At 42.2% G+C, this 27,392-nt stretch overlaps 1 protein-coding gene across 3 annotated transcripts in view; it reads right to left on the bottom strand.

The window, feature by feature from the left end:
* Nucleotides 1–27,392, bottom strand: part of TUBA8 (tubulin alpha 8) — a 47,835-nt gene that overhangs the window by 12,288 nt on the left and 8,155 nt on the right. Inside the window, exon 1 of one of the 3 annotated variants that reach the window (XM_016195784.2) lies at nt 7,613–7,650. The exons of 1 other annotated variant lie outside the window; for it this stretch is intronic. Coding sequence is in view for 1 of the 2 variants with exons in the window: in XM_016195781.2 (XP_016051267.1) it covers nt 7,483–7,485 (3 nt within the window). In the remaining variant the exon portion in view is untranslated. Of the gene's footprint in view, nt 1–7,482; nt 7,549–7,612; nt 7,651–27,392 lie in introns of those variants that run through there. One more of the 3 variants, XM_016195781.2, reaches the window with a different exon arrangement.

Below are 27,392 nucleotides of genomic sequence, written 5' to 3'. Positions count from 1 at the left end.
CGGCCCAGCTGGGCATGGCTCAGTGGTTGAGCATCGACCTAGGATCCAGGAGATCGAGGTTCAATTCCTGGTCAGGACACGTGCCCTGGTTGCAGGCTCAATCCCCAGTCCGGGGAAGCAGTCGATCAATGATGACTCTCTCATCATTAATGTTTCTATATCTCTCTCTCTTCCCTTCTTCTCTTTAAAAATCAATAAAATGTGTTTTTAAATAATACAAAAAAATTAAACCTCTGCTTGACCAGTTTTGAGATAATCATCAAAATGGACTATGCTGATTGACACGAGAACTTTCAACCACTCCCCCTCTGATTTCTTTGTTCTGCTTTCCCTCTCCCTCCTGATAAAGACCCCTGCCTTCACTGAGATGTTAAGACGGGCTTTGGGATGAGAGTCCCCCATGTTCTCAGGTGGCCAGTACTTGAATAAACTGCTTTCCTTCGCACCAGCACCTGTTCTCATGAGTTTGGCTTTCATTGTGGCAGGCACCCAAACTTGTGTTCAGTTACACTCCTGCCTGGAAGTTCTACAGAGATAAGCACAGTCGACCCAGTGCTGGTGACTCTGGGAGGCAAGATGTCATGCCCAAGGAAGGTCATCCATCTGCCAGGGATGTTGTTAGCCCAGAACGGTCAGGATACCTGAGCTGGACTGGCCTCTAGGGTCACTAAATAAGACTTCTTTCTCATCATTTTACAGATAAAGGAGCCAAGGCTCAAAAGGTAAAGGAACAGATTCAAGATTTCACAGCTCTGTAGCAAAAGAGCCTGAACTGGAATCCAGGTCTTCTGACTTGGCCTGAATTTTTCCCTTTATACCACAACCTTCCTGCCTCACCCGCACTCTGAACTTCCAGGGCCCTGGGCTGTACCCACACCTACATCAACGCAAGGTTGAGCCTGTATGGCAAAACTTCAAACAAGAAAAAGCTCCAGTAAAGAGAGAAACTGAGAATGGCTCATGATAGTGCCTCTTTAAAAAATGGGTCATCCTTCTCTGATAGAACTAGGAATCTGTTTCGGGGGGGCGGGGAGAGCAGAGGGTAAACTGACCCAGCAGAGGATATTTAAGTCATATATTTGTTCATATTTCAGATTCTTCTCTCTAGCCGATCAGAGTTCATGCTTTCTCTCTTACACTATTTCTCTCTCTCAGTTCTATTTTGAATCTGGGCTTGTAGAGCTTAGACCAGTTATGGGCTCCTGAGACTTTGTGAGGTGAAGGGGTTCCCCTCTGTGCTGCTGGAGCCTCTCTGCCCAGCAATGCAGGGGCTGAAGATGAGGGAGATGGAGAGATCTAATAGAGGAGTTCCTTTCCTCAAGAAAACTGAGACACCCCTTCCACAGACGTAGTGCTGGGATAACTACAAAAGTTATCTACTCTGTCATTCCTACAACAAATATTTATTGTGCAATTATGTGCAAAATGGCATCAAAAGGTACTGAGCTAATTCCTATTCATCCTTCTTGATTTCTCATTAAAAGTCACTTCCTGTATACAGGAAGTCTAGAAAACCACAAACCAACATAGAGCCCCTACTATGTGTTCCCACAATCCCTTTCTTCCCTACCATAGCTTTTATCACATCATTTAATAGTTGCTTCTTCAATTTTCTGACTTCCTTAGCAGAGAGAGTAAATTATGCGAGAGCAAGGAACTCCTGTTGATTCACTGAATCCTCAGCAATGAGCACAGTGCTTGAACACAGCAGGTCGTCAATAATAAATGGATGATTAGCATGAAAACCCTGCCCTAGAGAGCTCACACCTATTTAACAAGAAGGAAAGTGGCCAATGCCTAAGAGGCAATGGGAGTTCAAAAAAAGAGAGAAGAAAAAAACTTATGGATTGGTTTCTTGGAGAAGGAATATTTGCAGAGACCTTGAAGAACATGACCATTTTAGTTAGATTTAGGAGCAGTGTGAACAAGTAGGGAAATTTAGGGCAGGTCCCACAAACTGTTGTTTGTCTGAGGCATAGGCTGATGAAGGGCAGAGCAGATGAGATAGCTGTGCACCTATGACCATTCTCCACAAGAAGAGGAGCCTATGTTTTGTAGAACATCAAAAAGAGAAACCAGAGCCTTACAGCCCTTTTATAATTGCACTGCAAGAAACCTTTCCCTATGTCAGTCTTATATTATTTCTACTTTAATATTAGTCATTTCCTTTTGCTCTCTTTTCAGAGGACTAAGATCACTGAATCATAGTCCTCTGCAGAAGGAGGATTTGTGGCTTAAATAACTCTTTTTAAAGTATCACAAAACAGTAAAACTGACACAGGCCAGTACTGTATGTGAAAACCTGAGACCAGTCCACATACCCCTGACTACCTGTGTGGTCAGATGCCACACGATGGCTTTCAGGAAGCATATTATTACAGCAAATTATTTCTAGTTGTCAGGCTGGGACAATAAATCACCTGAACTTTAGGGTCTAGGTCAGAGATGGCAAGTAAAACATAGCTCCAACAGTGTTACAGAGAGATAATTAAAGTGAGAACAAATGTGACTCATCAAAAATTGTTTTAATTATCTCTACTCAAAACCCTTCAATTACAGCATATTTGGAATTATTCAGAACAAATAATAGATAACAAATCAGAAACAGCAAGAACAAGGAGTTGGCCTAAATTCACATCAATGAGTGAAGGCAGCACTGCAGTTAGGGTCTCAGCAGGGATGACATAGACCAACATTAGGAATGGCAGGGGTAAGCAGACTCCCTGCAGGAGACCCAGTGATGTCAAAAGGCCCTTGAGCTTTAACTGACATTGGGGACAAGTGCAGGAGATAGTTAAGGAGTGTTAATCTGATTTACACAGTGCCCACTCTGTTTCCCATTCTCTGCCACAGCTCATTATCTGGGAGAAATTCTAACAGGAAGACACCAACAGGGAAAATGTCAAGGCTGCAGATAGCATTATCACACCCTTCGTGGCCTAAAGGAAAATGAGCAGTTGGTCCACTTCCTTCCTCCACATACTCCCACTCACCCGTCACTGGCCCTGTACTTCTTCCTTGAAAATTATTTTTAACTTTTCATCTTCCTGTCAGGGTCACTCAGGAGTCCCCTCTGAAAGGACCCTCAGCATCAGCATTAACCCGCCCTGACTCTCCCTTCTGGTAGCTTCCTATGAAAATGCACCCTGCACCTTTGCCCCATACATGGCCTGGAGGAGCTCTGCTTATTAGGCCCCTCCACTGCTCAGAGGCATATACCCAGTGATCTCTATAAGAACCTGCACTTAGTGATAGGGACGAAGGATACAGCAGTAACTGGCACCCCCTTGGAAACCTCAAACAGTGCTCTGAGGTCAAAATATAAGTATACACCCTGCAGAACTCAGCCATGCCTGCCTACAAAGGGGCAGTTTGCAGAGGACAGCAGATACAGAAGCAGTGTCATCTTGTCCCCAGAACACTCTGCCCCTTAGCTGCCCATTTTTGCAGGAGACAGGCTCTTTATTGCTATTTGACGCCTATTCCCATCCAAACTCGCCTGGTGCTCCCCAGTCCAGAAGGAATGCAGTTAAAGAGGCTGTTACACATGTTCTCACCTCCCTTAACCAGGCATTTCCTCTGAACCCTTGTATCATTGACATAGGCTTGACTCAGGGCAACTGACCAGGTTTCTCCATACCACTTCCCAAAAAAGGTGTCAAGAATCTAAGTTCTAGAAGCACTGCTTCTAGAGGGACACTGAGAGCAGATAGGAATGCTCAGTTATAGAGTTAATTATAGATCTCTTGGCCAGAACCTATAAAAATGCTGAATTTAATGCTCCATAATAGAGAGGCAGCCTCCCCACCCCACCCGACCCCACCCGCATCCCCGACCTCATGAGGTAAAGTCCTTTCTGCAAGGGTGGAATTCTGTGGTCTAGATTTATAGATGTGTCATTTCAAAAGAGGTTCTGTGAGTGGGAAATGTCAATAAAAAATGTTTTCCCATCAAGACAATGCTGCCCATGCAATAAATATTCTAAATAGAATCTGTTATACAAAAATCAATGTTTCAAAATAAATAAAACACATTCTCTTTTCAATATATTCAACTATAGTTTTTAAACATCCAAATTCTTTAGCACATTTAAATAAGGTTTTACTGTTTAAATTTTTTATTTTCCAGGTATTTTCAGAAATGTGCCTATTGAATACACATCAAAGTTTGCTCAGAGGACTAGATTATGATTCTTGGCTCCCCTGTAATCCTCCCTTAAGCTCCACTCTGAAAGTCACTAAGATGTTCAGCTAAAAATTAAAATATGTAAGAGAAAGCACTTTGAAAATTATAAAGCTAGATATTATAAATATTAAATATAAAATCTTGAGTATCCTGCCTAGGATTTGCATCAAAATAATGGGGAGAGAGGGAAAGGAAAATAAATGAAGCAATATTCATCATAAGTAGATAATAGTTGAAATTGAATGAGTCATATACAGGGGTTCATTATACCATTCTCTTTTTTAATGTTTGAAATTCTGTATAATAAAAGTTTAAAAGTAAAGGTAGGCATTGTGGGTACAGACATAAGGACAAGTTCCTGCTTCCCATAACCTCACAGCTTAAAGGCTCCAGGATGCTTTTTCTCAGTGTCCCCTCTACCCACTTATTAACGCGTATGCTCTTAAGGTTCTGTCCCTTCTCACGGGGCACACTCTCCCTGGGTGATCTAATCAAGTCCACAGTCCAACCTTAAATCAGTATAGCCAGCCGAGCTCTCTCTCCTAATTTCCAAACCTATTTAAGCTCAGGTTCTTCTCAACAGGTCTGACACAGAACCTGCATTTTATTCTCTAAGTGGATCCCCCTCTGGGGCTCCCTCTGCCTCAGTGAATGGCAGCAGCTCACACTCACTTCCTGAGCCAGGAATGTGGGGATCCTCCTTGACCACCCCTTCTCCTCTGCACCTTCTCACATGGTTCCAGTGCCCACCTCCCTGCCAGGATTTTCGTTCAGGCACCACCAGCTCTCAGCCTGGATCACTGCAACAGCCTCCTACACAGTCTCCCTGCCTCCCGTCCTGCCACCCCTCTCTGACTCCATTTTCCACAGCACTGCCAGGTGACATTTATAAAATCACCCCCATCAAGCACTCTACTGCTTTAAAATTTTCTGATTCTCAGCTTCCATCATGGCAAAATGCAAACTCTTTCCAGCCTCTAAAGCTATAGTGAAGACCTTGTTGGCCTGTCTAGATCCATCTCACCATCTTTCCCCTGCCCCACTCCATGTCCTGCTGTATGTAACTATGGTTCCCTAAAGCCACCACACTCTCTCTTGCTTCTCTGGATCTGCACCTGCTGCCCCCACGGCGTGTGGTACGCTTGCTGCCCTGTGCCTGAACAACGACCCATCCTTTATCACTTACTGCAGACGTCACCAGCTCGAGGAAGTGTCCCTGGACCCCCACTATTGGATTAGGGACTCCTCCTGTCCTGTGTGCTCTAACCTTGTGCTCATGCCCATCCCAGCAATGAACATCCTTTACCACCATGGCTGCTTTATTCTGTTTCTCCCACAAGACTGTAGGGCTCATTTATTTTTAATTAATTAATTTTTAAAATATTTTTTTCAATTATAGTTTACTTTTACTGTTATTTTGTACTGGTTTCAGGTGTACAGCATAGTGATTAAGACAATCATACACTTTACAAAGTGTTCCCCATGATATTTCCAGTACCCACCTAGCACCACACAGTTATCACAATACTATTGACCATATTCCGTGCTGTACTTTACATCACTATGACTACTTTGTAACTACCATTTTGTACTTCTTAGTCCCTTTATCTTTTTTACCCACCCTTCAACCCTCCTCCCTTCTGGCAACCACCAGTCTGGTCTCTGTAAGCCTGCAGGGTACTTGAGGACAGGGAAAATATTCTTTTTCTTGTTAGAGAATCGATGCCCATTTGGCCATAGTGAGCAAACATGTTTCCTTGAAAACATGAAGCTTACAGCCTAGTGGAAGAAAGAGAGTAATCAAATACCACACCAGTAAATGTATAGTTGACAACTGGTATAAATGTATAACTGCTGTACATATAACTATGTAAAGCTGCTATAAAGATACTACAATGGAAAAGAAAAAACAAAAAAGTAAAGCTAGGTGGAGCCTTGCAAATCTGAACCATAACCTTTCTTTATATTGTAGGTGAGAAAAAAAGTCCAGAGAGGTTAAGTGACCTTCTTGAAGTCACACAGCTGCAGACCAGGAGCCAAAATTCTGAACTCCCAGCCTGGGCTCCTTCTATGGTCCCTCACAAGGGGCTTCAGGCAGAAACAGATTCCTCTAGCCACTTTCCCAATATCCCTGAGTTCTTAAATCTTCCAGGTGTGTCCAGGAGCATGCTCAGAAGAGGGAGGGTGTTGGACAGATCTGGAGCTAGAAACAGCAGAGCTGGGGCCAGAGACAGAAGGCTCTGGGCACTTTCCTCAATGAGCAGAGGCCAGGGGAAGTGGGGAGGTTCTCCCGTGGTCTGCCTGAATCAAGAGTGCCCAGGGAACCTCACCTTGGCCTCAGAGACAGGCTTATTCTGTCCCCCTGCCCCTCCCAGCTTTTCCAACCCACCTCCCTACTGCTGAAATACTAGGACTCTGGACCAGGAAACTCTGGGTTCCCAAGCAGACAAAGAAGTGGATTGGAGGTGACTGTTACCCACCCCAGGTGTGGGGTGAGTGGAGGGATTCTTGAGGGTGGAACTAGGAGTGCGGAGAGGCCTCCTGGCAGCAAGCAAGATCCATGTCTGCCAAAGGCGACAGATGCTGCGTGGGGAACCAAGCCTTTTCTGAGCCCCCTAAGCCAGGGTAGGAAACAAAACTAGAAGTCCAAGTTCCCCTGGCGTGCGGGAGGGAGACGTCTATGTGCCAAAGTCCTTATGACTGACCGCTAGAAAAACTGGGGAGTTGGCGTGGGTTCCAAGTGCCTAGGAAGCTGAGCACGCTCAAATTGTAAGTGCCCCAAACCCGAGCCAGATGGTGGGGACAGGAAAGGAGAACTAGCCCAAGCCTGGGGTGACTGTGATACCCTAAGTCCCCTGTCACATTCTGGGACACTGACACTCGTGGTTGGTTGGGTGTAGTAAGCTGACTGCGCCCATTCCCCCAGCCACAGGCCCATCCTGAACCCCTGGATTGCCCCTTCTCCCCTTGTTCTGAGCTGCCCATCTGGGGATCCCTCAGAATCTCCCCTGCCCTGCGCTGGGCTCCCATGTCCTCCCTCACTTCACCCATGTGCACAAATCTCCATTAGATCCCTTTGAGGGACGACCTGCCCCAGATCAGTACTTTCTCTCCACGAAAAATGGTACTGGCACCAGGTGTCTTACGCCCCCAAGGTGCGGACTCCCACCCCTGAACTGACAGCCCCAGGACACTTCAAACTCTACAGATCCAAAGCGATGGACCCGATAGCCCCGTCATAGATGTGGCTCTCGGCTGGGCGCCCGCCCAGGCCCTGCCCCTGCGCCGCAGGCTCACCATCTCGGCCTCTCTTCGCCCGCTCTCTCCGCCGGCTCGCCTCCCAGCTGGGCCTGCCCACCCCAACTGCTCCGGGTACAGCCGCCTCCGCTGTTGTGACACACTGGGCCGGAGGGGGCTGGGGACTGACCTGCTGGGCCAGCAGCTGCTCTTCAGCATCACAGTGCCCGCGGAGGGGAGGAACCCAGGGAGTCACAGTGGCTCCTCCCCACCCGCGCCCGGCCCCACCCCCCCGGCCTCTGCGCGCAGCCATCTGGCGGGGCGCCATGGAAACTGCGCTGTTGGGTTCTGCACCTCTCCGCCAGGGAGCCGGTCTGTTATCAAAGAGCACTCCTGCACTCGGGATACAGGCCGTTATTACTCCAGCTCCTTAGGAAAGAAGTGTGAAAATACCGTTAGACAAAATGTTCGTCGCTTGCCAAACCTTCATTCTCTTCCTGTTGCCAAACGGGGCAACAGGGCTGCCAAGAAGGGCTGGCCCTGGCAGGAAAGGCACCTGGTTGGGGTTTAGTTAATAGCATTCCCCCTCAACCCAGGCGAGCACAGAAGTGGTGGGGGTGGTGCAGGGCAGGCTCCACGCTCTGCTCTGCTGTTGCTGCTCAGGAGGGCTTAAGCAGGTTGTTGCACTTCTGCTCTGGAAACCTGTTTCTACCCACATCAAGACCTACCTGGTCATTGGAGAATTAAATGAGATCACATACTTTATAAAGCAGGTGCTCAATATTTTACTTGTTCCTGTTTCTACTATTCTATCAGGGTACATAACCCCTCCACCATTATTTCCAAATCTGTTTCTTGATCCATTTATCATCACTCCCTCTGCCTACTTTTACATCCAGAAAGTACAGAATGAATCAGGGTTCTGGATGCCTCTTTGTCCGGTAATAGGAACTTGTCTCCTGGACACAAATGACACTGAACTGCAAGGGATTTCCCCCACCTTCCCTCTAGTTGAGAGGGGTGGGGAGAACAAGGTCTGGCCTGGGTAAGAACCCTCTCTTCACACTTGTGATTTTCACCACTGTTTTGAACCTCCCTCTACTTTCCCTCCTCTCCCCCCAGTTTGGTGGTGGGCTGGATGATTGTCTATCAGTTCTTGGTCTCACTGCAAAATTGTCCACCAATGTGTGCTGATATGTGTGACTAACCTCCTGTCTTCTCTCCCAACTTCATCAGGCACCTGGCCACCAACCACCAAGTCACTACACGCAAATTTGTGGCTTTTCTGCAAGATACTACTACACACTACTACTACATCAGCTGCTCTGATCAAACATGGTGACTCTCTAAGTTCCCAAGCACAGATACAGATTTACTCTCCCTGCAACAACTCAGAGAATTCTCTGGCCAGTAGAGAATGAGATTATTTACTTATTTATTTATGTTTCAATTTGTTCTGCTGACCACCCATTTGTATATTTTCCTATTTATGAATTTCTAGAAGACGGGACACATCTTAATCATCTTTGAATCTGAGAGTACCATTTATAATGTTTTACCCATTGATACATACAATAGTATATTATAATCTTTGTCCATCATAACTAAGATCCTGAAAACTGAGAATCATGATAAAGCTAACTGCCAAGCACATGATAAATGCTCAATAAAGAATAATGACTATTAACTATATATTTATCACTCTTCCAAATCCCCATACCATAGTCTATGACTTCTTCCATTATATTGATCACTTTCTACTTTGGATTCTAGAGATGTGTGTGTGTATGTGTTAAAACATTCCTACAGAATTGGAACCCCTTGAAGGCAGGATTGTCATATTCAGCTTTGTGTTCTCTCCATCAAAGTAGCTAGTCAAGAGAAACAAAGACACTTAATAAACATTGCTGAACAAATTGATTTTTCAAGTTCTTTTTGTGAACCAGCAAATATGTTATGAACATTTCTTAATGTCTCAGGATAAAAATTATAATACTAGCCATTAGGGTGGTATTTAAGTGTCTTTCATTATAATGAGGCCCTTTGAACCTCATCATCTTTCCCTTTATGAGGTTTAGGAATGGAGGGAGCCATGACTACACCATAATTGCTAGATACAGCATTTTTTTGTTCCAGGGAGATAAAAAGAAGGGTAGCTGTTATGGAATGAATTGTGTCCTCTTCCCAAATTCATATGCTGAGTCCCTGACCCCCAAGATATTTGGAGACAGGGCCTTTAGGGAGGTAATTAAGGTTAAATGAGGTCATAAGAATGGAGCCCTAATTCAACAGAACTGGTGGTGTCCCTACAAGAAGAGGAAGAGACACCAGGAGTACATATGTACAGAAGAAGGCCATGTGAGGGCAGAGAAAGAAGGTGGCCATCTACAAAACAGGAAGAGAGGCCTCACCAGAAACTGACCCTACTGGACTTTGATCTTAGACTTCTTGCATTCAGAACTGTGAAAAAATTAATTTCCGTTGTTTAAGCCACCCAGTATATGGTATTTTGTTATAGCAGCTAGGGCAGACTAAGAGGCCTAGAGTCTTTGGAATTAAAAAATGTTCACTTCTTCTTGGTTTTTAAGTCCTCTGCCTTGTAATTATTTGACTGTGGAAATGGGATCTCATTGATAACTTCCCCTATCCCCCTTCATCCTATGCCTTTCTCCCCAAGTAGTAGTGTTGAAAAAAGGAAGGACATACTATTTTAGTCCCTATGATGGTTAATTTTGTGTGTCAACTTTACTGAGCCATGGGATGCCTAGACAATTGGTCAAACATTATTCTGGGTGCGTCTGTGAGGGTGTTTCTGGATGAGATTAACGTTTGAATCAGTAGACTGAATGAAGCACCTTGGCCTCCCCAGTGTGCATAGACTTTATCCAATTAACTAAAGACCTGTGTAGAACAAAAAGGCTGAGTAAGAGGAAAGGGCTTACTGCCTGACTGTTGAGCTGGGACATTAGTATTCTCCTGCCATTGGACTGGAACTTAAACCATCAACTCTCCTGAGTTTCCAGCTTGCTGACTGCAGATCTTAGGACTTTTCAACCTCCATAATCATGTGAGCCAATTCCTTATAATATTTGTTATATTTATAATAAATATTTATATTAAATAATTATTTATAGTAAATAGTTATTGCACCAAAGGAGTTGTATGGGATGGAGTGGCATCATAGGAAAGATAGGCAGTCTGATCATTACCTTCTCTCCGAGACCTTGGTATTGTCACTGGACTGGTTCCATGCTGGGAGCTGGCCCTGCCCCAGCAGGGTCCAGGATCTGCAGGCTCTTGACTTGCACAGGAAAGAATTCAAGAACATGTCTGAGTGAGAGTCCAAGTGAGAGTAAGCAAATTTTATTCAGGTAGAGACAGAGAGACTAGGATGCACTGCTGTGAAAGAAGCAAAAGTACATGTCCAAGTGGACACAGGCTAATTCAAGAGTGAGTTGTGCACGTGGTCAGTCAGTTCTTGGGATGGGTAGACTGTTTCTGAACTTTGTAGCACCAAATTTTGACTCCACCTTCTGGTTAGGGGGGTGTGGGTCTTGTTCCTAATATGATTCGCTTCAGAAGTGTCATGGCATTCATCCCCTTGACCCCCTTCTACTTGTGGTATCAGATTTTATTATAATGATAGTATAATGAGCTTTGGGATCAGTCTCTGGTCAGTTTTCCCTTTATCTTGGGTTGAACTGATTTTTGCCAGTCCTTGCGGTTGACTTCTGTTACCCCGAAGGAGTTTCTTGCCATAAACTGTTTTCCCTTTGATCATGGGTGGAGGTGGGGGCTCTGATGAGAGGACCTATCGGTTTATTGGCCTGTGATGTCTGATCCTACTACCTCATTCCACTTGTTGGGAACTTTCCCTAACTTCTTTCTATCCTGCCTCAGTATTCTGTATATAGCTAATATTTCACTTGTATATTTCCCTCCTGTCAGATACTGAAACAGTATATATACTCTATTTCTCTCGAGAACCCTGACTAACCCTTTTTGCAGGTGAAGAAACTAAAGTCAAATTCAGGCTATTTATGAGGAAGCAACCTTTCATAACAGTGTGATTTAGGCCTTATAAAGAAATTACTTCACCTTCACCACATTCCAGTTACTACTGATCAGAAGCCAGTGCTGAAGCCCTTACCCTCATTGCATCTAAGGCTCTGTTACAGATCAGGTAACCACCTTCTTCAGCTGCCAACCTTGAAAAATGCACCAGAATATCTGTGTGGAATAAAGTGGCACCTTAAGAAAGATAAGGCAGTTGGGTCATTAACTTCTTGTCTCTGAGGCCTTGGTATTCTGCATATAATTAATTCTTCACTTGTTATATATTTTCCTCCTGTCAGACACTAAAACAATTCACTGAATTCATTCATGTTCATATTCATTCTCTCTCTCTCTCTTTCTCTCTTTCTCTGTTATTTAACACATTACTATGGGTACTGCAAAGTGATCCAGTCTTTCTGGACCACACTCTGCAGGATGTAAAAAGAGTTAGAAAACTGTTCTCACCATTGATATTGTAAATCCATTTTGGAAAACTACCTCAAGAAAATAACCCGCAAGGAAAATAATAGCACTGTTTCATGGCATTTTCATATATAATCTGTTTAGAGCCATTATTCATATTAGCAAAAAATTGGAAAGAACTGAATGGGCCAACATATGAACAGGAAGGAATACTACATGACCACTAATATGTAGTAGTGAGTTGAATTGTGGACCCCAAAAGACAGGTTCACTTGAAGCAGGTTAGTAAGAAGCTAGGAAATTTCCTTGGCAAGTGGAATGGGTAAACAGACAGATAGCTAAACAGACAGCTGAGCAATATACCGCCAGATCAGGGTCTTATCTTCCCTAACCAAGAACACTTAGGAGCAAATGGTTTACACATTCCAGACCATGCCAGGACAGACCCGCTTCTGTTGGGCCCCTATTGGGTGACATTCTTTGAAGGTAAAAGTGGCCAGAAAATGACCCTGATCCCTCTATATGCTTTTTTTTTTTTTTTTAATATGTCTTTACTGATTTCAGAGAGAGGACAGGAGAGGGAGAGAGAGATAGAAACATCAATGATGACAGAGTCATTGATCAAGCCTGCAACCCAGGCATGTGCCCTGACCGGGAATCGAACCCCGATCGCCTGGATCCTGGGTCGATGCTCAACAGCTGAGCTATGCCCCGCCGGGCTCTATATGCTCATTTTGATGCATCGGCATATCAAAGGGCACACCTGGAAAGCTAAGGAATATTCTATTGAGATCCTCCCCTGAGGTCTCCCCTAAAATTCCTGCCTTTAGAAAAGAGATAAAAACCCTTAAGACAATGGAGCCAGTGAGCGTTCTCCCTGGAGCATGCCCACACCTTCCCCCCTTCTTTCCTCAGACATGTATCTCTGCTTTCTTTCTCCTAAGCTCTAAAGGTTCCCATGAGACTTGCAACCAGAGGAGCGGCAGGCAGTGGCAGTTAGTCCAGGGCAAACCTCCTAAACCTGTCTCCAAGGGCCCTCCTGTTGCCTCTATAACTTGTTTCCTGAGACCACACAGCCCAGATGGTTCACTTCTCCTGCCTCTGTAACTTTTTTTCTAAAGGGCCAAGGCATCCTCACATAGGCTCAACTCTTCCTAATGTTTCCAAAGAGCCAAGGCATCTCTGCCTAGGCTCACTCCTGTTGCTATGATCTTGCTTCTTCTATCTTAAGCCCTTCCTTTGTTTCACTGTCCCCAGCTTTAATAAACATACTCTCAAAATCACCTAGACTTGTACTGTGAAATCTTTCCTGCGCAAGGTCAAGAACCCAAACATTCCAGACCATGCCAGAAAAGGCCAAGTGAAGATGGAGGCAGAGATTGGAATTATACTGCCATAAGCAAAAAATCATCTAGAGCCACCAGAAGCTGGAAAACACAAGGAAGGATTCTCCCCCAGGGCCTTCAGAGAGGGACATCTTGATCTTGGCCTTCTGACCTCCAGAGCTGTAAGAATAAATTTCTGTGGTTTTAAGCCACCCAGTTTGTGGTAATTTGTTATAGCAGCCCTAGAAAACAAATATTGTAAGGAAGTAAATAATGTTGAAAACTGAATAGGTGATAATATTAAATGAAAAAATATACTGCAGAACTCAAAGTAGCAGGTATGTTCTTATAATAAACAAGTATAAATATATATTGAAATATATATATAATTTTATTTTCATGAGGTATTTTTTTTAGTAAGGTTAAATGAATACAAAGCATTTTATGTCTTACAAATATAGTAAGATAGACTGTTAGACATGCCTGGAAATAAAGTCCCGTGATCTGTGTTACAGCATAGCCAGGCTAGGACCCACATTATTTTTCACTCTGGTCAGTTTGATTTATTGGCTTTTGAACCCAACAATATTGCCTCATGAATTCATTTTTAAAATTCAAGTACCTACCAAAACCTTATCCACCTGCACCTGCTTTCATATCATGGACTCCTGCCTATCTTTCAGAGCACACTCACCCATCTTGGTCCACATATCCCCAGCCTTTATTGGTAGACAAACAAAATACTCTCTCACAAACTCATCGGCCCCCACCCTGCTTTTCCTATAAGCCCTAAGCAAAAGGTAAAGCAGAGAGCATATTTTTTGGCCTAGTACCCGATTTTTTTTTTCCAGCATGGTTTTATTTTTATTTTTGATTAAAATATTACAGATGTCCCTTTTTCTCCCCAGTGACCCATTCCACCCTGTCCCCTCTCCCTCCCCACTCCCTCTCCCCACCATTGTCCATGTCCTTGAGTTGTGCATATATGCATATAAATTATTTGGTTACTCTCTCCCCCTCCACCCACCCGCCCTCCTCCATCCTTCTGACATTCCTCAGTCTGATCTATGCTTCCATGTCATTGAATCTATTCTGTTCATCAATTTATTAAGTTCTTTAGATTCCACATATAAGTGAGATCATGTGATGTTTGTCTTACTCTGCCTGGCTTATTTCACTTAGCATAATTTTCTCCAGGTCCATCCATACTGTCCAAAATGGTACGAGATCCTTCTGCTTTATAGCTGCATAGTATTCCATGGTTTATATGTCCCACAGCTTTTTTATCCACTCATCTACTGATGGGTACTTGAGCTGTTTCAATATCTTAGCTATTGTAAACTGCTGCTATGAACAAAGGGGTACATATATATTCTTTCTGATTAGTGTTTCAGGATTCTTAGGATATATTCCTAGGAGTGGAATCACTGGGTCAAAAGACAGCTCCATTTTTAATTTTTTGAGGAACCTCCATAATGTTTTCCATAGCGGTTGCATCAGTCTGCATTCCCAATAGCAGGGTACTAGGGTTCCCCTTTCTCCACAACCTCGCCAGCAGGAGTCATTTGTTGATTTGTTGATGGTAGCCATTCTGACAGGTGTGAGCTGATACCTTATTGTGGTTTTAATTTGCATCTCTCTGATGATTAGTGACCTTGAGCATTTCCTCATCTGTCTCTTGGCCATCTGTATGTCCTCTTTGGAGAAGTGTCTATTCAGGTCTTTTGCTCATTTTCAAATGGGGTTGTTTGTCTTCCTCTTGCTGAGTAGTGTGAGTTCTTTGTACACTTTGGAAATTAGCCCCTTACCAGATACATCCTTGGCAAATATGTTTTCCCAGACCGTGGGATTCCTTTGAATTCTGAGGCTGTTTTCTTTTGCTGTGCAGAAGCTTTTTAGTTTGATGTAGTCCCATATGTTTATTTTTTCTTTTGTTTCTCTTGCCCTAGGAGATGTATCAGTGAAAATTCCACTATGTGGGATGTCTGTGACTTTACTGCCTATGTTTTCTTCCAAAATTTTTATGGTTTCATGACATACATTTAAGTTTTTTATCCATTTTGAGTTTATTTTTGTGTATGGTGAAAGTTGGTGGTCTAGTTTCATTTTTTTGCATGTAGCTGTACAATTCTCCAGCATCACTTATTGAAGAGACTGTCTTTAGTACATTGGGTGCTCTTGCCTCCTTTGTCTAACTGACCATAGTGGCATGGGTCTATTTTGGGGGTCTCTGTTCAGTTCCATTGATCTATATGCCTGTTGTTGTACCAATACCAGGCTGTTTTGATTACAGTAGCTTTGTAGTACAGTTTGATATCCAGTAAAGTGATCCCTCTCATTCTGCTCTTCTTTCTCAAGAGGGCTGCAGCTATTCAAGGTCTCTTTTGGTTCCATATAAGTTTTTGAAATGTTTGCTCTAGATCTGTGAAATATGCTGTTGGTATTTTAATAGAAATTGCATTGAATCTCCACATTTCTTTGGGAAGTATGGACATTTTAATGATACTAATTTTTCCAATCCATGAGCATGGTATATTCTTCCACTTGTTTATATCTTCCTCTATTTCTTTTTTCAGTGTCCTGAAGTTTTATTAGTACAGGTCTTTTACATCCTTGGTTAAGTTTATTCTGAGGTATCTTATTTTTATAGTTGCAGTAGTAAATGGTATTGTTTTTTAGTCTCTCTTTCTGAAAGTTCATTGTTGGTGTATAAGATTGCCACTGATTTCTAATGTTGAGTTTCTATCCAGCTACCCTGCCAAATTCATTTATCAAATCTAGTAGTACTTTGATGGAGTCTTTAGGGTTTTCTATGTACAATATCATGTCATCTGCAAATAATGACAGTTTTACTTCCTCCTTTCCAATTTGGATACCTTTTATGTTTTCTTCCTGTCAGATGGCTGTGCCAAAGACTGCCAGTACTATGTTCAATAAGAGTGGTGAAAGTGGACACCCCAGTCTTGCTCCTGTTCTTAGGGGAAATGGTTTTAGTTTTTGTCCATTGAGTATGGTGTTCGCTATAGGTCTGACATATATGGCTTTTATCATGTTGAGGTATGATCCCTCTATTTCCACTTTGCTGAGACTTATCAGAAATGCGTGGTAGATTTTGTCGAATGTTTTTTCTGCATCTATTGATATGATCATATGATTTTTGTCCTTCGCTTTGTTTATGTGATGTATCACATTTATTGATTTGCAGATGTACCAGCCTTGCATCCCCGGAATAAATCCCACTTCGTGGTGGTGTATGATCTTTTTAATGTATTGCTAGATCCAGTTTGCTAGTATTTTGTTGAGGATTTTTGCATCTGTGTTCATCCGGGACATTGGCCTCTAATTCTCTTTCTTTGTAGTATCTTTATCTGGTTTTGGGATTAGGATGATGCTGGCCTCAGAAAAAGAGGTTGGGAGTATTCCCTCCTCTTGAATTTTCTGGAATAGTTTGAATAGAATAGGTGTTAATTCTTCTTTGAATGTTTGGTAAAACTCGCCTGTAAATCCATCTGGTCCAGGACTTTTGTTTGCTGGGAATTTATTGATCACTGCTTCAGTTTCATTAGTTGTTATCGGCCTATTCAGGTTTTCTGCCTCTTCTTGATTCAGCTTTGGAAGATTGTATGCTTCACCCATGTTGTCCAGTTTGTTGGCATATAGTTGCTCATAATATTTTCTTACAATCCTTTGTATTTCTGTTGGGTCAGTTGATATATCGCCTCTTTCATTTCTAATTTTATGTATTTGGGTCCTCTCTTTGTTTCTTAGTGAGTCTGGCTAAAGGTGCATCAATTTTATTTATCTTTTCAAAGAAGCAGCTCTTGGTTTCACTGATTTTTTTGTGTGTGTGGTTTTTTTTTTTTAGTCTCTATGTCATTAATTTCTGCTCTGATCTTTATTATTTCCTTCCTCCTACTTCCTTGGGGCTTTTCTTGCTGTTCTCATTCTAGTTCTTTTAGTTGTTGTGTTAGATGGTTTAGTAGAGCTTTTTCTTGTTGCTTGAGATAGGCCTGTAATGCTATGAATTTCCTCTCAGGACTGCTTTCACCGTTTCCCATAGATTTTTGGTTGTTGTCTGTTCATTTTTGTTACTTTCCATGAAGTGTTTGACTTCTTCCTTGATCTCATTGGTAACTCATTCATTGTTTAATAACATGCTATTTAGCCTCCATGTGTTTGAATACTTTTGAGTTTTTTTATAGTGGTTGATTTCTAGTTTCATGACATTGTGATCCAAGAAGATGCTTGATATGATTTCAATCTTCTTGTATTTGTAGACTTGCCTTGTGCACTAACATGTGATTATTTTTGAGAATGTTCCACGTGCACTTGAGAAGAAGGTGTATTCCGCTGCTTTGGGATGAAATGTTCTGTAAATGTCAATTAAATCCATTTGATCTAGTAAGTCACTTAAGGTCTGTGTTTCCCTGTTGATTTTTTGTCTTGATGATCTGTCCAATGCTAACAGTGGGGTGTTAAAGTCCCCCACTATGATTGTATTACTGTCAATATCTCCCTTAAAGTCCTCCAAGAAATTTTTTATATATTTAGGTGCTCCTATATTGGGTGCATAAATGTTTATAAGGGTTATTTCCTCCTGTTGAATTGTTCCCTTTAATATTATGTGATGGCTATCTTTGTCTCTTGTTACAGTCTTTATTTTGAAGACTACTTTTTCAGGAATAAGAATTGCTACTCCAGCTGTTTTTTCCTTTCCATTTGCATGGAATATTTTATTCCACCCCTGCACTTTTAGCCTGTGTGAATCTTTTGCTCTCAGGTGGGTCTCTTATAGATAGCATATATGTGGGTCCTGTTTTCTTATCCATTCAGCTACCCTATGTCTTTTGATTGGACTATTTATTCCATTTACATTTAAGTTTACTATTGATATATACTTATTTAATGCCATTTTCCCCCTTTATGCTCATGTACCTTTCTCTCACTATTCCTTCTTTTTCTTAGAGCAGTCCTTTTAGCATTTCTTGCAATTCTGGTTTGGTGGTACTGAACTCCTTTCGCCTTTTTTTGTCTGGGAAGCTATTTCACCCTCAATTTTAAATGATCGCCTTGCTGGATAAAGTATGTTCTTGCTTTTGATTACTTTGAGAACTTCATGCCACTCCCTTCTGGCCTGAAGAGTTTCTGCTGAGAAATCAGCTGTTAGCCTGATGGGGGTTCCCTTGTAAGTCACTGCATGTCTCTCTCTTGCGGCCCTTAATATTTTCTCTTTGTCCTTGCCATTTGCCATTTTAATTATGATGTGTCTTGGAGTGGGTTTCTTTGGGTCCTCTTGTTTGGAGCCCTCTGTGCTTCCTGAACTTGTGTGGCTTTTCCCCTTGCCAGCCTAGGGAAATTTTCTGTCATTATTTCCTCCACCAAGTTCTCTATCCCTTGCTGTCTTTCCTCCTCCTCTGGCACTCCTATAATGCAAATGTTATTTCACTTCCTGTTGTCTCAAAGCTCCCTTAGACTGCCCTCTGTACCTGATTATTTTAAACACCAGAGAAAGTATTAATTTGCAGTTGCATATATAACTATATACAGATCTTCAATGGACCATTTGAATTTTACTTGATACAACTGTTGGCGGCAGTAGGAACAGCACCAGGTACTAGACCGATGGGGTCAAACCAGACCTGGGTTCAGCAACCTTGGTACTTGAGTTCTGGCTAGGAAAGAATTTGGAGCCAAGACTCACACTATTAGAGAACATTTATTTAGAAAAATCACAGAGGTAGAAGTAATTCATAGAAGAAACGAGATTAGGAAACAAGTTGTAGAGGCAAAGGAAGGGCCTCTGGAACTTAGAAATGAGGAAGGTAAAGGTGACACACCTGAGGGGGTAGAGACTGGGAGGAGAAAGGTGTGGGTGTGCTCCCAGAAAGGAGAGTGCACTGGGTCCGCCTTCTGAAAGGTTTTAAAGGTGGAGTTTTTAGGGGATGACCCAGATTTCCAGTGTATACTTTCAGGGTTGGGGTCTCCGCTGGTTGATTGGTGGGTGCCAGGGCAGGGGATCATTAATCAATGCAGCTGGTCCTGAGGTCAGCCTTGGTGTCACCTGTCTGGTTTTGCTGCTTTTCTGGGCCTGGAACTGAAATACAACTGAGGCCTAGATGTTATCTCTAGGGAGGAAAGGTCAGGGCTCTAACTGCATGACCAGCAATATGCTAGGGGAGAAAATGTCACCCTGGGGACAAGATCCTTGATAGGCACCTGGGGCTTTCTACCCTGGTAACCTTCTGTATCTAGCCATCGTCTTTGCTCTGCTCAAGTCTGTTTAACTGCCTACCACACGACTAAATGTACCTATACGAAAGCCAATATCTACTTAACCTTCCTATACCAAACAACTAAATGTGCCTACATGGAAAGCCAGTACCTATTTAACCTTTTTATTTCATGTATCTATTTCATTTATTTTAAACAACTGTTATAAAAAGACTTAACCATCCTATTTTATAATAGTAAATATTATGTAGCATTTTCAATATTCCATTCCATAAGTGATTTTTGCAAAAATATACAGCAATTCAGTAGCAGAGCTAGAACCCAAATCACTCCAGTTCTATTTCTAAAAGTCCACATTATAATAATATACTTTCCTTTATCTTCCTCAAAATTGTTTTTCTGGAAAAAAAAAAAAAAAGCAAGGAATAAAAAAGTGTGTATTATGTGTTTTTTTTAAAAAGGAGAAAATACAATCTCTGTATTTTTTTATACGTACAAAGAAACTCTAGAAGAAGAAATATGAAATGAACAACAGTGGCTGCCTCTGGGGGGAGGGAAGAACTTGCTAGATGGAGGACAGGAAAAGGAGGCTCTTCATATTATGCCTTTTCATATTTTTTTTAAAAAACTATATGAATGTACTACATATTCAGAAAATTAAATGTGCTCTTAAATGAACACATACAAAAGGATTAGGGCCTCTTTAAGTTACTGAAGTCATCTGCAAAGCCTACTTCCTGTGCTGAGAATCAGGAGTCAGGGAGGCACCTTCTTTGCGGAGTGATATATATGCGGTACTGAGTTCTAACACTCCTTACTTTCCCCTCCCACATCTAACACTTAACAGCAACAAAATAATAACTAGTACCAACTCACTATACACCATGCACTTTTTAAGTGTTTATACTTGTTAGCACCATTTAATCCTTACAAAAAAACTATGAAGTAAAACAATCATTATCCTCATTTTACAGATAAAGAAACTGAGGCACAAAAAAAGATAATTTGCTCAGGTCAAATTTGGGGAGCCAAGATATAAAGTCAGGCATTATGGTCCACATGCTCACTCATACCACAAAATTACTCCATTAGAATTAGACCTTTGTTCTCAAAAAAAAAAAAAAAAAAAAAAAGCCTTATATAAAAATTAATGTGTTTCCTGGGAGGATTCACAGGGCACATCTTTTAGCCATTATCTTTAACTCCTCTGAAACAGCGAACTGTCACTTAGGAGGCCATGAAATCCATGAATAGGACAAAACAGTAATTAGTGTTAAGAGGGGAAGGGTTAGGATGCTCAGCTGTTCCAGAGCAGCAGGTACCTGCTGGGAGAAGGCTATCAGAGCCCAAATGATCAGGGAGATTTGGAATGGTTAAAGTGACTTTTGTAAGATAAGAAGGAAATTTTACCAGCTCTCCATCTTGGCAATAAACTAAGGAAAGGTGAGAAAAACTCTCAAACAGCACTTTGGAGGGGATCAAAGACACAAAGTGGCTTCCTTTCAGAGAAAGCAGCCCATTCCTTAGGATCTGACCAAAGAGCTTGGCTTATCCATGTGAGTTATCTGATGTAACCACCAGCTTGTATTTATATCTACACTGAGGTACACCAGCCAGTTTTTGTCATCACTAGTACATTTGAGAAGGAACACTTCCTGCTCTTTCCCTCTGCAAAGAGCTGAGCAATGATACTGCTAAAACAGGTGCCAAAGTGCTGCAACCTTCCTCTTCCCCCCACCTCCACTTCCGCCCTTCAGCCCTGGCACTTGCCTTTAAGCTCACCAACTTTTGCTGCTTCTATTTTTTCTTTCTAATTTCCAAGGCGAAATCCAAGTTCACCCAACAAATCTTTATTGCATGGCCTCTTACATGGTTGGCCTCATTCTAGGTGTTATACAGGATATAAGAACATAAACACTGGAGCCAGCCTGCCTAGGTTCAGATCCCACCTCTACCACTTTATAGCTATGGGACAACTGGGTAACTTACTTAGCCCCTCTGTGTCTATTTTGTCATCTCTAAAAGAGAGAGAATAATACCTGCCTTACTGGCTTGCTATAAGTCAATTAGTTAATATATGTAAAGTGCTTAGAATGGTGCTGGCACATTGTTAGTACCTTACAAATGTTAGCTGTTAGTATTAAAAGTTAGCTATTAGTATTAGTAATAGCCCCTGCTCCACACAAAAAGTTTTCATCCAGTTAGACAGACAATATATGACTCCCTAAAACAGTTAAAGAACAAGTTAGTATTAATGTAGTAAAATGAATGGTTTGGCTATTAAGTGCAAGAGACTAACTGAAAAGAGAAATATCATAATAGTAAGGGTGGCCAGTGGAGGCTGCATAGAAGGACAACTTGGCTGAGCAGTAAGCTGAAATCTGAGGGATAAACAGACAAATGAAGTACATGGGAGAACACAGGGTCTGAGAGGGTTTTAGGGTAAAGCTCATCAGCAGTAACAAGAGCCATGAGTATAGATGGGAGACTTGAAAAGATGGGGGGAGGAACATGGATCCAGGTTTTCTCTGCAGTTGGATATATAACTGGACAAACCTTTAGAGGTCAGAGGTGGAGTTGGAAACTTGGGGTCATTAAGTTAAAGGTGAAAGCTGAATCCATGAGAGGAGAAAAACTCAGAGGGACAGTATGTAGAAAGAAAAGAGCTGTGGACAGAGCCTTGAGGGTACACTTCCAGTCTAAGGCCAAAAGAAAGAAACCAGCTAAAAGAACAGAAAAGCAAGAGTCAGGGAGGTTAGAGACAGAGCAAGGTGCCAATATAAAGGGTGATTCTGTACTGTATTTGGAAAATAAGCCTTTTACCTAAAAGTATGAATTTTTCTTTTTTTAGAACTTAATAGATCTCTGAAGGTAAAAACCTACTGGTTACCTTCTAAGGAATATATAATTTGGTTTTCTGCCTAAGAAACCTCTCTATATAAATAATTTTGATGTTTCTTTTTTAGGTAGTTTCCCAAACAAGGTTACAGGGAAGAAAGTTAATAATTCTTAGACATTATTAGTAATAAAATTGTTCATAGTATTTTCATATCTTTTTAATCTAAGATATATTTGCACATATGTCCCTATTTTTAATCATATTATTTTTTATTTTTTCATGCTTAATGTCACCAAAGTTTAATCTAATTTGATTGAATTTTAATGGCTTTATAATAGATAAATTATATATACAAAAATACACACTTGAAATAGTTTTTGTTAAATTTCCATCCCTCCATTCCCATCCCATTTGGCAACTATCAGCTTATTTTCTATATCTCTGGGTCTGTCGATGTTTTGTTCCACTTACTCATTTGTTTTCTGATACAAGTGAAATCATACAGTACAGTAAAACCTTGATACAATGGAGTAATTTGGGCAAGGGGTGTCTGTTAAAGCCAAAAGTCTGTTACATGATAAAGCAGATTTGCCGAATGCCTGTTAAAAAATTGACAAATTAGTTTACCTGTTTTTTCTTATGTAGACATGTTTGTGTAATTAAAATTAAGTATGTATGACCTGACCAGTGTGGCTCAGTGGTTGAGCACCAACCCATGAATCAAGAGGTCACTGGTTCGATTCCTGGTCAGGGCATATGCTGGGGGTTCGGGCTTGATCCCCAGTAGGGGGCGTGCAGGAGGCAGCCAATTGATGATGTTTCTCTCTCATCATTGTTTCTATCTCTTCCTTCCTCTCTAAAAATCAATAAAAACATATTTTTTAAAAAACTACGTATGAAAAGTTTAATTTCACAGAAAAGTTTTCTATCTGTATTATAGTAATTTTAAATTTATACCAAATAGGTATAGTGAATGCATGCATTCACCAGTCATCGTGAGTAAACAAATGCATATGGCTGGGGTGTGGCTTAGCACATCAGAGCAGAGGCGGGCACACATTAAAACTGCTGCAGAAAGTCAAGCCACATGACAACAGAGCCATTTACCACTCGTCATGCAATGTGATCACGTGCTAATCATTTGCTGAACGTTGTTTACAAGTGATGACTCCTGGATTTAAATATGTAGACTATAGTTGTAGATATGGAATATTTATGTTGGTGGAATTACTACTGTGAATTAATAACAAAATAACCTGTTAATTATAAGCAAATCTTGGTTAAAAAGCGTTTTTAAATTAACAGGGTGTTGATTCTCACATATGACACATGGACCAGAAATTTTGTCCATTAAATCTTTAGTCCGTTAGATCAAGGTCTGCAAAATAGAGGGTTTACTATATTTGTCTTTCTCTGTCTGATTTATTTCACTTAGTATAATACCTACCTTCTAGGTCCATCCATATTGTTGCAGGTGGCAAGATTTCATTCTTTTTTATTGCTGAGTACTATTCCATTGTGTATGTATGTATATATATATATATATATATATACCACATCATCTTCATCCACTTGTCTATAATGGACATCCAGATTGCTTCCATAACTTGGCTATTATAAATAATGCTGCAATGAACATAGGGATGCCTTTATCTTTTCAAATTAGTATTTTCAATTTCTTCAGGTAAATACTCAGAAGTGGGATTGCTGGACCATAGGTAGTTCCATTTTTAATTTTTTTAGGAACTTCCATACTGTTTTCCATAGTGGCTGTATAAGTTTACAGTCTCACCAACAGAGCACAAGAGTTCCCTTTTCTCCATGTCCTCATCAGATGTCATTGTTAAAGTCACTTTTTTTTATACTGACATACTTCTGCAAAAATCCTTTTGTTTTTCAATTAAGCCTCCAAATATTATCTTATGCTGTCAGTCCCCACCTCAGATAGTACAAAAATGACAGGGGGATGTTAAAAGTTTCAAAGAGACTCCTGAAAAATAGGAGTCAGGGAAGACTGTTAAATATGAGTTTGGGTCAGTATTAAAATTAGAAGTGGGTCACAAAATCCCACTATTGGGATCTGGCCCTGTTGGTAAAGTGGGCACTATGGGCTCCCCAGCACTCACCAACACCTCAAGCTCTTCAGCCACCACAGAAACAAACAGCCTGCACAGTCCCTGCTTTCCCCTTTCCTAGACCATCCCCACTTTCTCTAGAAGAGGACTCCTCATGGAACCAGCTAGTTCATCTCATACACAAACCAGTCTGTCTGCAAACTGCTATTTTTAACAAGTTTTCAAACACCTGGGCTACCAAGAGGTTTGGATGTGTAAAAAAATTAAAACTGGGAAGGAAACAAGATGGTGGCGTAGGTAGCAGCTGTACCTGCCGCCTCCCGCAATCACATCAAAATAACGACTAAAATACAGAACAACCATACTCACAACCTCCTGAAATCTAGCTGAACAGAAGCACTACAATCAGGGAACTGAAGAAGCACTGACACTGGTAGGAGGTGCCGAGATGCAGGCAGATCGGGGCTGGATACCGGAAACAGGGCCACAGGCTCACACCCGGTGCCAGAGTTTAAACCCCGGAGGGATATCTCAGTGGTGGAGGTTTCCTGGAGGAGTGAGGGGTCTCAGCCCCACATTGGGAACCCAGCCCAGTGCCCCAGAGCCCCAGGGCCAGGAAAAGAAGTCCCACAGCTTTGGCTGTGAAAACCAGCCGGTACTGTTGCTGAGAATTGTGGAGACTGCTGAAGTCCCAGGCAGCTCCTCTTAAAGGGCCCGTGAACGGACTCACTCAGACGTGCTCCTTCTGAGCCCCAGTGCTCCATCTGAGCCCCAGCACTGGGCAGCAACTAGAAAGGAACCTGGGACACAAGGGGAAGAACTAAACTGCCTAAAATTTGGACGAGAGGTGGAGGGGCAGCTTTCTCCCAGGCAGAAGAGCTGGCAGAGGCCATTGTTCCTTTAGCGAGCCCTCGATGCACACAGCCGGCAGGCAGGCACAATATGTGAATCTCCAGCACCCGACTCACACTTTTGGCCCGGCCCTGGTGATTCCCAGAGAACCTGAACCTACCTACTTGCAAGCTCATCCAAGCCATTTCCAGTGGCTTTTCTGTGCAAGTGGCCTCTCGAGCCTTATGCTTAGGACTTTCCTAAAATCTCTCGAACAAGCAGCAGTGGGCCCCACATGGCTTGATAAGTAGCCCCAGGCGTGGCACTAGTGGCAGCCTGCATTGGCTCCTAGCTTGGCCTCCCCTGGACACCACCAAGCCCAGCACAAGTAGCAGCCAACTACGGTTTGCTGTGTAGCTCATGCTGGGTGGCCCTGGGCAGGGCACAGGCAGAGGCTGACTTTGCACCTCCCAGGAGGCCCCAGAGACAGTGCACGTGGTAATCAGACTCGAACACGCTGGATTACAACCCTACCACATCCACAAGTGGCACACTCAAGGGGCGCACTTGGTGAACACCAAAGCTCCATTGAAGTAAATCCTGCTCCATAGGGGTGTCTCCAGCACAGCAACTCTTTGGCTGTAGTTGCAGCTGGTCCTCACAGCCAATTGGCCTCAGGGTCAATTCCTCCCAGTGATGCAAAGAGCAACCAAGGCTCAACTATAACAGGACAGTGTACACAGCCCACACAGCAGAGCACCTAGAAGGCCCAGTTCAGGCCCAGCTCAGGCGACTTGGGAGGCTGAGCCACTGGACTCTACAGGATACCTACTACACAAAGCCACTCTACCAACTCCAGGAGACATAGCAGCTCTAACTAATACATAGAAACAAACACCTGGAAGCAGCCAAAATGTGGAGGCACAAAGGAAAGAGAGAAGAAATCTCTAGAAGAGGAACTAAATGAAATAGATCCAAGCAAGCTAATAGATACAGAGTTCAGAACTATGGTTATCAGGATGCTCAACCATATTCGTAACAGTTTTACAAAAATAACTGAGAAAATCAATGACATTATTGACATAAAAATCAATGACATAAAGTACCAATTTGAAATGAAGGCTACATGAACTGAAATGAAGAATAATTTATAGGGAATCAACAGTAGAGTAGAGGACACTGAGAATCAAATCAGCCATTTGGAACATGAGAAAACAAAAAACACCCAACCAGAAGAGCAAAAAGAAAAAAGAATCCAGAAATATGAAGATAGCATGAGCCTCTAGGATAACTTCAAGAGGCCCAACATTCATGTTATTGGGTGCTAGGAGGGGAAGAAAGAAACCAAGAAGTTGAAAACCTATTTGAAAAAACAATTACAGAAAACTTCCCCTACCTGGGGAAAGAAATAGACTTGCAAGCCCAGCAAGCACAGAGGGTCCCAAACAAGAGGAACCCAAAGAGGCTCACAGCAAGACATATCATAATTAAAATGCCAAAGGTTAAAGACAAAGAGAGAAGCTTAAAAGCAGCAAGAGGAAAGCAGTTAGTTACCTACAAGGGAGCACCCATATGACTGTCAGCTGATTTCTCAACAGAAACTTTGTAGGCCAGAAAGGAGTGGCAAGAAATATTCAAAGTGATGAAAACATGGAACTACAACCAAGATTGCTCTACCCAGCAAAGCTATCATTTAGAACTGAAGGTCAGATAAAGAGCTTCTCAGACAAGAAAAGCTAAAGGAGTTCATCACCACCAAACCAGCACTACAGGAAATGTTGAAGGGTCTTCTTTAAGAAGAAGCTAATGAACAAAATAATGTGATGAACTAAATAGCTCCAGAGACACTGACCTATGCAACAGAAGATCATTTTTCAGAGAGAAGAGGGAAGGGGGGTGGAGGGTGTGAAGAGATTAACCAAAGAAGTTATATGCATATATGCATAACCCATGGACACAGTCAGTAACAGGGTGAACACCTGGGGTGGGGGTGGGAGCAAGGTGGAGGGCGTCAACTGGGGGAGAAAAATGGGACACCTGTAACACTTTCAACAATAAAGATAAAGTAGGGAAAAAAAGAAATTAAAACTGTGGGAGGGAAGATGGCAGGACTGTTAGAAGAAGCAGAGCGCCCATGTCCCAGGCAAGGACTCCATTTACTCCTAAAATACTACATAACCAGCTTGGAAA

This window comes from Miniopterus natalensis, chromosome 2 (assembly GCF_054644295.1).
Source record: "Miniopterus natalensis isolate mMinNat1 chromosome 2, mMinNat1.hap1, whole genome shotgun sequence".
In the NCBI taxonomy this organism is placed as follows: domain Eukaryota; kingdom Metazoa; phylum Chordata; class Mammalia; order Chiroptera; family Miniopteridae; genus Miniopterus; species Miniopterus natalensis.
This window is presented reverse-complemented; position numbering and strand designations above follow the sequence as displayed.